Below are 11,548 nucleotides of genomic sequence, written 5' to 3'. Positions count from 1 at the left end.
GTCTGGAAGGCTGCCAAGTTCTTCAGTGTTGTGGTTCTGCTATGAACTCACCCTTCCTGGCCCCTCTATGCACACTGCCTGTGTGTTATTTAGATAAGAGAGAAGAGAGAAGCTGCTCTAATCAGCTGGATAAATCGTCCTCTGAGCTGGCTGGGCTTTCACATACTGAGGAATTACAAACAAGGGCAAAGCTGTTTGCAGGAAGAAAAGAGCAGCCTGAAACTTCAGTGCATGGGGGAAAGAAACACACAAATGATCTCTTGAGATTCAAAAGGAATGCTGTATACAGCCTGCTTATGTATGGATGTATTTTCTATGTGTGGACATACTGTACATCAACCTACTTCCTGTTTTGGTGGCCATTTTGTTTGTTTACAAACAAACTTTTTAAAACTGTATTTAACCACTTTTAATGCAGTGAGGAGCGGCGAAATTGTGACAGAGGGTAATAGAAGATGTCCCCTAACGCACTGGTATGTTTACTTTTGAGCGATTTTAACAATACAGATTCTCTTTAAGAAGAAAATTAAGAGAGATTTTTAGCTTTTGGATTGCCTGGTTGGCATCCTTATTATTTGTTTACCATATAAAAAATAGAGAATTGATTTTTGATTTTATGCCTAACAGTTACTCTTTAAATAATATTACTTTGCTCAGGTTTACTTTAAGAGCCTTGGCAAGGTCTATTCATGTGATCCGAGTATAATGACGAGCTAGAGGCCTCCAGCTCGTATCGCACACCCGGCAATTGTCTTTGGATTTAGCCACCCGCCGAGGAACTTATTCGAACAGCTAGGAATTAAATCAATACTTATTACACTAATTGACTTGCGGCCCCAAAGGCCGCTGGCGCTGAACGCAGAGATTACAATGCGGGGAGAGCGAGCACGCCGCGGTTATGTAACCTACAGAAGAGATGTCGCAGAACTTCATTCACTCTCCACGATGGGAATCAAAACCATGTTAAAATTGGTCAGCGATGCTCAGTGACATTTGTGAACGCAGGACACAGATAATACGTGTCGCACTGACCTTTCCGTGACATTTCATTTCTTATGATAGCATTTGTGTTCTTCTTACAAGGAAGTATAATCTGCCGTATGCATTCATTGAAAATGACTCTGCTTGTTTTAAAAGAAAGGTTTAAAGTGAGAGGAATATGGAGGCTGCCATTTTGCTGAAGGGTGCAGCCTGCCCAGCAGCAGGTTATCTAGTTGTACATTTAACAGGATGTGGGTGTCAACATAGACCCTTTGCTAGGCAGTGATAAATTCTCTGATCAAAACTGACATAATGGCTAGTGTAAGTTAACTGTTCCACCTGATGGAGCAGAGTGTGCCGTACACACACATAGGCACCCGGTATAACAAGTTAGCAGGGCAGTTTTTAGGCTAAATTGCGCCCCCCACCCCTGTGGACTCGCAAACCCTTACTCTTTAGGGACAGTCACAGTCACACAGCCACAGGTCACAAGTAGATCTGCCTACTTACTAGTGACCAGCTGCTCATCCAGGAGGAAGCAGGGACCAGGAAAACACACAGGCAAAGAGAGCCCGGAAAGCCGACTCCTCTGACAGCCTGCAGTACTGCTATACCGCTACAGGACATCGAGTGTCGTCACATGGTGGTGACGTGATGATGTCTTGACGTGATTGCTCTGGTAATCTTCTTTCTTCTTCCAATTGGCTGCACCGCACATCACAAGCTCCCTAGCGGTTATGTCCTACTGCCTGCGCCCCCTTCTTCTACTTGCCGGTCTGCGCCCAGGGCGGTCACCCTGCCCGCACTGCCCAAGAAACAGCCCTGCAAGTTAGAAGTCTTTACTGAAGAAAACGTGCAGAGATAAATAATACACCACCATCAGATAATGCAGCTTAGAACAGAAAGGTACATAGAGTGAATACAGGAAACAACAATGCCATAGAGATCATCACAGCACATTACAGACAGTGACATCTTGTGGTTACTTTCTTATACTGCAGTTTAAGTAATGTTAAATCTACACCTAGATTTATCTGTTATTGCTAAGACACTGCCAGTGTACCACTGTAGCACTACAGCCTGAATATTGCCCACACCAGTGGTGGAGCAATAGGGGATGTTGAAGTTGTGACCGCATTGGGGACCTTGGACCAGAGGGGCCCTCCCTCAGTCACAGTAATAGCTTTTCAAAGGTGATATGCTGGTAATGATCACTTCTATATATGCTAGTGGTATCATTAACAAACTGCTCCCCTCCTCTGCTTACACTGAGGCCCAAAGTTTCTTAGCTACACCACTGGGAGCAGTTCACAGTTGGTGAACAGGTGGTGAATCCAACCCTTGTCAGTCTCCAGTCTGAAGGCCAAAACAACCACCTCCGTTTATTTAAGCTGTCAGTTGGATATCTGAAGAGGCATCCAAAAATGAACCTGTGGACGTCCCTGACAAATCCCCAATGCCCCGCCAAGCCTGGAGCTTCCTCCAGCCCTCTCCAGACTGCTTGCTCCCTCGCCATCTTCTTCCTCCATCTGGATCGTCCGCAATTGACCCCGGAAAGTCCTCCAGTCAGGGCCAGTCAGGAGCATGCACAGATCGCCCCAGACCAGAGGACTTTCCATAGCTAATTGCGTAGGATCCTGTCGACGGAGGAGGACAGCAACCTGGAGGGGGCTGAGGAAGCGGAAGACCTGGGGGAGCTGGCAGCTGGCTTGAGGCCTTGCCCAGGCTGCCCCTATGGTAGTGCTGTCCCTGAAAGGAAGAGATTTAAAGAGGAACCGTAACCAAGGATTGAACTTCATCCTAATCAGCCCCCTTTCCCATGAGAAATCTATTCCTTTTCTCAAATACATCATCAGGGGGCTGTATATCTGATATTGTGGTGAAACCCCTCCCACAGTGTGATGTCAGGACCTAGGTACTGACATCACACAGTGGGAGCCTTGTTGCATTGTGGGAAATAACAGCTGTTTACAACTGCCAAAAATGCATCATCTCTTTCCACAGGGAAACCACATATCTTTCCACAGGGAGAGGAAAGATTTTACAACGAGCACACATTGACTAAATCATTTATAAATAACTAGGCCTTAGGCCCATTTAAAAACGGGCGCTAGGCTCTGGCCGCGACACCTGTACTCCCTGCTGCACTTCCTCAAAAGCCGTGAACGCTCCCATGCCCACTCACCATGCCCGCGCACGCCCGCCACCCTGGCCCCGTCTTCCTCCTGTCCCACCGGCCACCCCGTGATACACATGCGCAGTAGTGCAAAAGCATGAACACAAGGACAGAAGGGGACACAGGGACACAGGGGTTTTATAGTAAATAATTATTGTAAAAATTAAGCACTTTTTTCATAAAGTTATTTTCACTACAGTTCCTCTTGATAGAGGTATAGCTTATACCCTTAAAACCTTGAACCCCCAATTACCCCCCACCCTGCCCTCTTAACACTACAAAAAACACACGGACTACCTCGGCATTTGGATAAATTAAGGCCAAAGCAGCCCATTTATTTAACACCACCAAAGTAAACAAAAACATAGAAAACATCTTAAATTAACGTTTCCAAGAGAGCTGAGGTAAGGGGTCCGGAGGTACCTCTAAAAACAAAAGCTTGAACCTGGCATGCAGCCTTGTGACCGGCCCCCACTGCGTTCGCCGGTTCGGGGACAGCTGCATGCCCACCTGGTTGGTAATCACCGACGATCCGTAACCCTCCGGAATTTGCCCTGCGGCAAATCCCCCGACAAATAGATCCCACCTCCGGAGCCCCCTACCCCTCCGGCTGCAATGACAGAAAACTCCACCTAAAGAAAAGAACACAGTAACATGACAGGGAGGGAGGGAGGGAGCTTCTCTCCTACGCACGCTGAGAGGGCCAGACTCCGCCCCTTTCTTTTATTAACTTTTCTCCACCCCCCTTGACAGCTCCAAAGCCCGGGAACCCCTGCTCCTCCCCACCCAAAACTTAACCCTTTCCCACCAGTAAAGCTACCCTATCATGTGGGGGCCCTGCACACTCCGCTGCACTACAGTTCCCGGCCCCATTCTTGATAGAGGTATAGCTTATACCCTTAAAACCTTGAACCCCCAATTACCCCCCACCCTGCCCTCTTAACACTACAAAAAACACACGGACTACCTCGGCATTTGGATAAATTAAGGCCAAAGCAGCCCATTTATTTAACACCACCAAAGTAAACAAAAACATAGAAAACATCTTAAATTAACGTTTCCAAGAGAGCTGAGGTAAGGGGTCCGGAGGTACCTCTAAAAACAAAAGCTTGAACCTGGCATGCAGCCTTGTGACCGGCCCCCACCGCGTTCGCCGGTTCGGGGACAGCTGCATGCCCACCTGGTTGGTAATCACCGACGATCCGTAACCCTCCGGAATTTGCCCTGCGGCAAATCCCCCGACAAATAGATCCCACCTCCGGAGCCCCCTACCCCTCCACCACAAGCTGGCATGACTCCTTATGCCTGCGAGGCCCCCAACCTCAAGGCTCTCTCAATCCCTTCTTCAATTCCTAGGGCCCAAAGATCCGTCCCAATTGCATTTAAGTGCACTCCGTCCCTCCTCAAAAATAGGAGAATGTCCTCCTCTAATTCCCTATGTCTGATGGCCAGGCCCCCATTCCTAATCACGTACTTGGACACCTCCTTGTTGAGTTTTACCCTGGCCTTGTTGATTTTTTGAACCGACCGGGCCAATCTCCACGTGGTGCGAGCCACCACGTCCGACCATACTACAATCGTGCTGGGAAAAAACGACCTGATCCTTAAAAAGTCGAATTTAATATCTTTACAAATGACCCTGGTGGATCTGGAAGCCAGATCATTGCCCCCCACGTGCAGGACCAATATATCAGGGGCTCTGTCGAGCCTAGCAAACCTGTGTAACTCGGGTAGGACCCTTGACCAGACCATCCCCGGGAAACCTAGCCACCTGATACAAACCTGGTCTCGCGGAAAGCCAAGCTGCCGACCTTCCGGTCTCATGTCGGCCCGTTTGGCTCCCCATGCAACATAAGAATGTCCAAGTATCCAGACCAGGGTCTGCGCACCTGAAATGAACAAAACAAACTACAGAATGCTAATCCACAAAAAACCCCGGCCCTAACCTAAACTAAATGTGGGCGGATATAGGACCTAAACCTGACAGACTCCCATCTCCCAATTTTTTTAATCACCTCTTCACTCAACCCCCATCGCGATGCTTCAGTAGCTGCCCCGATTCTAAAAGAGTGGGAGGCAAACTCGGCCGGGGGGAAACCGATAAACGCCAAACACTTTCGAAATATGGCCGTGAATTGAAATCTGGTCAGAGGGATACCATCCGCATGCGCTAAGAAGGCTGTAGCTCCTGGGGGTCTAATTGCCATAAACGACTCAACCGCAGCCCGCGGGCAGAGAGGGCCACCTATGCGGAACAGGTAGACCGAACGTCCCTTGCTTGCCTGGTCCGTTTTTGAACGCCTAAGCAATATGCTAACCGAATCCTCCTGTAACGCGACGTCCGGGGCCAGGATGCCTCCCACTCTGTGCTTATTTGGGCTAACCAGCTCGCCTACTCTAAATGCTCCGAAAAAGGACAGGGTGAATGCAGTCTTAAATAAACTAGCCTCGTATTCCGATGCGCAGAGGCAGCTGAGGGCTCCCACCAGTTTACCCAACAGTTCAAATGTTACCGGGCGCCTGGAATCTCGTTGCACCCCACCCGCTCTGTAACCCTTCAATGCCTGCCTGACCCTGAAATCTTTCGTTACATCCTGAAACCCTTGTAACTTAAACCAGAAAGCCAGCGCTGCAACCTTTTTATTCATGGCCGACACTGACACACCTTCCGAGTAACTGTTTCCCACAAAATACAATAATAAACCAAGCCTGTCATCGTCAGAATGACAGCCTCCCACCTGGGTCATCAAGGCGTCCCACGTGTACCATACAGCCGTGTACGCCGCCCATGATGATTCCGAAAGGGATCTGCTGATCAACTGGGAGACCGCCCGAATGGAACTTCCCACATCGACACTGGACAGGGCACCCCACACTCCTCCGCCATTGGGGCCGCCGCCCGGAACCTGTCCCACTGGAATCGAGACAACGCGTCAGCGATGACATTCTCAACCCCAGGAATGTGCACAGCAAAAACATATATGTTCAAACGCAAGCACTCCAACACCAACTGCCGCATCAAACATATAACAGGGGGGGACGACGCAGAGAAGTGGTTAATCGCTTCCACTACTCCCATATTATCGCAGTTAATCCTGATGCGCCTGTTGGACAGTTGACGCCCCCACAAACGCACCGCTACCACGATAGGGAACAATTCTAGCAGGACCAGATTAGATGTAAACCCCGCCTCCACCCACGATTCATCCCAATGGGCAGCGCACCACTTACCCGCCAGGAATGCACCGAAACCGTGTGCTCCAGAAGCGTCAGTGAAGAGTTCCAAATCAAAGTTGCTCACCACCTCCTGTAACCAAAGAGATCTCCCGTTGAAGTCGCTCAGAAAAACAGACCACACTCGCAGGTCTGCTCGCAACTCCGCATTCAGACGAATGCGATGGTGCGGCGCGGTTTTTCCTGCTGTTGCCAAGGACAAGCGCCTGCAGAATATCCGCCCCATGGGCATAATTCTGCAGGCGAAATTCAATTTACCTAACAAGGATTGCATTTCTCTCAATGTGAGTTTCTTGGCCAGAATTACCGACGCAATCGTGTCCTTCAAATCAGTCACCTTGTCATCTGGCAAACGACATTCCATCCTTAGGGTGTCAATGGTGATACCCAAGAATTTCAGGGATGTCGTCGGGCCCTCCGTTTTGTCTTCCGCGAGAGGGATCCCGAATCGCCCGCATGCGTGTCGCATAGTGGCCAGCGCATACGCGCAATCAGGGGAACCCGCCGGTCCCATAAAGAGGAAGTCATCAAGGTAATGGATGATCGACTGTACATCTGACATGTCTCTCACCACCCACTCCAGGAAACCAGCAAATTTCTCGAAGTACGCGCATGAGATGGAGCAACCCATAGGGAGGCATTTGTCCACAAAATACTCACCCTTCCAGACACAACCGAGCAAGCGGAAACTTTCCGGGTGGACAGGTAGCAATCTAAAAGCTGCTTCGATGTCCGTTTTGGCTAACAAGGAACCAATACCCAAGCGTCTAACCCACCCCAAGGCCACGTCGAACGATGTGTATACCACGGACACCTCTGCGTCCGCGATCCCATCATTCACCGAAAAACCCCGCGGGAATGACAAGTGGTGTATCATCCGAAAGGCCCCTGGCTCCTTCTTTGGTACCACCCCCAATGGGGATACTACCAAATTCTCCAAAGGACAGTTAGAGAAAGGGCCCGCAAGGCGACCCGCCGCTATCTCCTTTTCTATCTTGCAGGTAACTACCTCTGGGAGCTCGTTAGCAGATTTTAAGTTCCTAACTGGCCCGCGGGCTGGCAACTGACAACAACTCGGAATAACAAAACCAACGCTAAAACCCTTACGCAAAAATTCTGCCACCTCTGGCCTCGGATATCTATTTAGGAACGGCTCCATCTCGTGCAGCTTCACTGGCGTCGTCCCTCTTTGAAGTAAAGTCGAAGGACTTTCCCTTCTTTTTAAAGCATCTTGTCGCAGCATGTGACCCCCCGCAGCCGGAACACTCATGCTTGAATCGGCACGAGTGTCCAAAACGGCAGGATCCTTCGTTGAACTGCCAACAGACACCTTTTCCTTTCTCGGTCCGCTGTCCGGCTGTTGTTGCGCCTCCGGCCTGACCGAGAAAGGACTGTGGTCCCCTTGTCGGGATCATCAAGCGCATCCATGAGTGAATGTCCTGGTGATCCCAACGCACTGCGGGTCTAACTGCCTTACTTTGCCGGAAGAGCTCGTCGTACCGCAACCATGCATTGCCGCCGTACGATCGCTGTGCCTCACCGATCGAATCCATATACCCGAACAATGCCGAGCAATGTTCCGGCTGTCTCTCCCCGATGACACTTGCCAAAATTGAGAACGCTTGGAACCAGTTTTGGAAAGTGCGCGGTATCAAGCGATAGCGCCGTTCCTCCTCCCTCTTTTTCTCGTCTGGCTTTCCCTTGTCTAAGTTAAACTTTTCTAGTGGCAGGAGTGAGAAAATCTCCACATACTCACCCCTTCATATGCGCTCTTTCACCTCCTGTTTTAAATGCGACCCTAGCCGCCCAATAAAGCACACATACATCTCAGCGTGCGCAGCATCTGCCAAGCGCACCATCCCGGTGTCCCCCGATACAGCTGACCCACCTACAGGCATAACCGCTGGAACCTGCAATCCGTCCTGTCCCGGGGGCACCCCCCCCAATGTGTTAACCACCCCAGCGTATTGCTGCCCAGGTGGGGGGGACGCCAGCGCAAGACCTGGGGTTGCAATCGTGAGGGCAGGGGGGCTGAGGGTCGCAACGACCTGTGGAGCCGACTGAGGAAGTGGGGACCATACCCCAGCTGGAGGGGACGATACACTAGGTGCAGAGTCCCCCCTGGTTCCCTCAAAGCCTGGTTCTACCTCTGAGTGTGCCTGACGCGGGCGCCCTGCCAGCGGCAAGGCTCCCAAATGCCCACCTCCCCCTGCACCCTGTAACCCCCCAACCGCCCCCAACAACCAATTGGCAATTGTGATAAGGGGATTGGCCTCACCTGGCTGCGCCGGACCGGCGTCCTGTACAGCCGTCAGTCCTGATCCTGTCGCCTCTGGTATCTCCTCCCCGGCCAGCGATTCAACCTCTGATGCCGATCCCGGTTCCAGGCTGGGGATGGGGTGTGCGGTGCTGCGGGTGTCCTCTTGCTGCCCAGATCTGCTGTTGCTCCCGGAAGCTCCCCTTTGGCTCTGTTTTCTGGAGGGCCCGGCTGACCCCCCCTTCTTCTTTTGCTTGGCGGAACTCTTGCCCCCCTTACTTGGAGCCTGGGCCGCCGCCGTGTCCTGGGCAGAGGCGGCGCCCGTCGTGGCAGTGTTCGTGCGCTGGGCCTGCTTGGCCCGCTGAGCAGAGCGGGTACCAAGGGCCGTGTTGGATCCGGAAGATGTCGCCGGCGGTGCGGAGGCCTCGGTTGCGGATGTCGCACCGCCGGAAGAGCCCCGTCCTGCATGCGGATTCCTCAACAGCTGCCCCGCTAGCTGATGCGGATGCCCGCTTAGCGGGGGGGGGCTGGAGGGTCCCCGTGGGGGCTCCCGTTGCGTCTCTGTCTGGCGTGGGGGTCTGGGCTAAGCCGCTCGGGCGGCCTGGACTTCCTCTTCGCCCCCGCAGGCTGACTGGATGTGCTGGGGGCCATGGCTGCCAGCTGTACCTGGACCCAGGTCGGACCCCTGGTCGTCGCCTCCTCCCTGACTCGAGCCAGCAAGTCCTCCAATCCTTCCATCTTGGCAGGGAAACAGCGAGGTAGGCAGCGGGCAGACAGCAGACAGCACACAGCTTCTCTCAGCTTCTCTCCTACGCACGCTGAGAGGGCCAGACTCCGCCCCTTTCTTTTATTAACTTTTCTCCACCCCCCTTGACAGCTCCAAAGCCCGGGAACCCCTGCTCCTCCCCACCCAAAACTTAACCCTTTCCCACCAGTAAAGCTACCCTATCATGTGGGGGCCCTGCACACTCCGCTGCACTACAGTTCCCGGCCCCATTCTTTCTGATCCAGTTCCTCAGTTCTGATCCAGTGACGTCCCCAATAGTGACAAACAACTATAAAACTAAAAGCTTTTGACTCTCAATAACAAAACTTTTTATGATTTCATTGTTATTATTTTTGTTATATAACTGAAGTATAGCTGGCAATTAGATTTGCGTAAAAGTGGGTTTACGTAAGTCAAGGATGATTTATAACATAACACCAAAACAGTACATCAAGGATAAAAGCGAACCTTTGCTATTCATAGTCATTATTTACATACCTTTAATCGCGTATCTATTGAGGGTAAAGTAACCCGGCCATTTTGTATCTTTTTCTATAGAACGTCAAAGAACATACAGAACAATACTTCGTTTTCTGAAATCGCTTTGCGAATAGAGATATTAATTTTCAGACAAATCTCCCCTTGACTAAATGCTTCAGAAGACAGGAGCTATCAGGGTCAGCGGGGACTTTGTAGAGTGTAGAGACTGTGATGTTTTGTTACATTAACAGCTTTTTTTTATGTTTAGAGAAAAAACATTTTACATCTCTCTCTTACCTTCACCCCTTCATACAGCGAGCTTTGTACGATTCACATATACGTTATTCTGTTTGCTCTGAACAGAGGTGAGAGAACGTGTGTTTTTTTACTCGTATCATTAGTAGTTCTAAAAATGAATAACTGTTCTTTCATATTTTCATTGACCAGAAAGACATCAAACTTTACTTTACGCACATGGAATTGCATTTGACATCAGATATTCCTTAAAATTCTTAAAATAAAAAAAAAAAACAGATACTTACTGATACCTGAAGTGACATGTGACATGATGAGATAGACATGTGTATGTACAGTGCCTAGCACACAAATAACTATGCTGTGTTCCTTTTTTTCTTTCTCTGCCTGAAAGAGTTAAATATCAGGTATGTAAGTGGCTGACTCAGTCCTGACTCAGACAGGAAGTGGCTACAGTGTGACCCTCACTGATAAGAAATTCACCTTTTTACCTCTTTCTTGCTCTCAGAAGCCATTTTCTGCTAGGAAAGTGTTTTATAGTTGGAATTTCTTATCAGTGAGGGTCACACTGTAGTCACTTCCTGTCTGAGTCAGGACTGAGTCAGCCACTTCCATACCTGATAATTAACTCTTTCAGGCAGAGAAAGAAAAAAAGGAGCACAGCATAGTTATTTGTGTGCTAGGCACTGTACATACACATGTCTATCTCATCATGTCACATGTCAGTTCGGGTATCCTTTAAGTAGTCCTATAGATAGGGTGACCATATTTTGATTTCCAAAAAAAGAGGACGATCAGCACGGGCTCCAGACCGTCTGCTGCATTTACATCATCCTCTGTTTTTCTTGGTCTGACAAAAAACTCGGTCAACTTTGCAGATAAACTCTCACCTCGCACAGCTTTTTTATGTTTCTTGGTATTCATGTGGACTTTCAGATCCCCAGCACCTTTATTGAATACCGAGACATTTGTACCGGGTTTGCACATGGTGCACTCCACCTCCCACTTGTCCCGACCGGGACGGTATGTGGGAAATTTTCTTTGCAGTTTATTGGTGCACTCAGGGCCGGCTTACCGACCAGGCAACAAAAGCAGCTGCTTGGGGCACCATTCAGAGTCAAAGGGGCCCCATCAGCACATAAACCAGCCCTCGCCATCCTGTCAGCGGTGGCTGGATGGTATAATGGTTAAAGGGACTCTGAGCAGTCCAGTAACTATGGAAAGATGCATATCATTTTAAAGCTCTCTTTCTCCTCTTTCCAAAAATATATAAATGGCCGCCCTATGCCTTTTAGTTTTCGCTATTTTCGCTATCAAAGTCGCGGCCACAGGACGATTTTTCTCCAAAGTCGGCAGCTCGGTTCAGCACAATGCAATGAAATATAAGGAACCCAGGGGG

At 50.0% G+C, this 11,548-nt stretch overlaps 1 protein-coding gene across 1 annotated transcript; it reads right to left on the bottom strand.

Moving 5' to 3' along the window:
• Nucleotides 1-4,138: 4,138 nt before the first annotated feature.
• On the bottom strand, nucleotides 4,139-11,136 carry LOC137544787 (uncharacterized). Its single transcript, XM_068265876.1, has 3 exons — nucleotides 10,978-11,136; nucleotides 8,670-9,213; nucleotides 4,139-5,046 (listed from the first exon to the last, which is right to left on the bottom strand). Exons 1-3 carry the CDS (start codon nucleotides 11,134-11,136, stop codon nucleotides 4,457-4,459), a joined length of 1,293 nt encoding a protein of 430 aa, XP_068121977.1. The 3' UTR covers nucleotides 4,139-4,456.
• Between the last annotated feature and the right edge of the window lie 412 nt (nucleotides 11,137-11,548).

Source organism: Hyperolius riggenbachi, chromosome 2 (assembly GCF_040937935.1).
Source record: "Hyperolius riggenbachi isolate aHypRig1 chromosome 2, aHypRig1.pri, whole genome shotgun sequence".
NCBI classification, from domain to species: domain Eukaryota; kingdom Metazoa; phylum Chordata; class Amphibia; order Anura; family Hyperoliidae; genus Hyperolius; species Hyperolius riggenbachi.
This window is presented reverse-complemented; position numbering and strand designations above follow the sequence as displayed.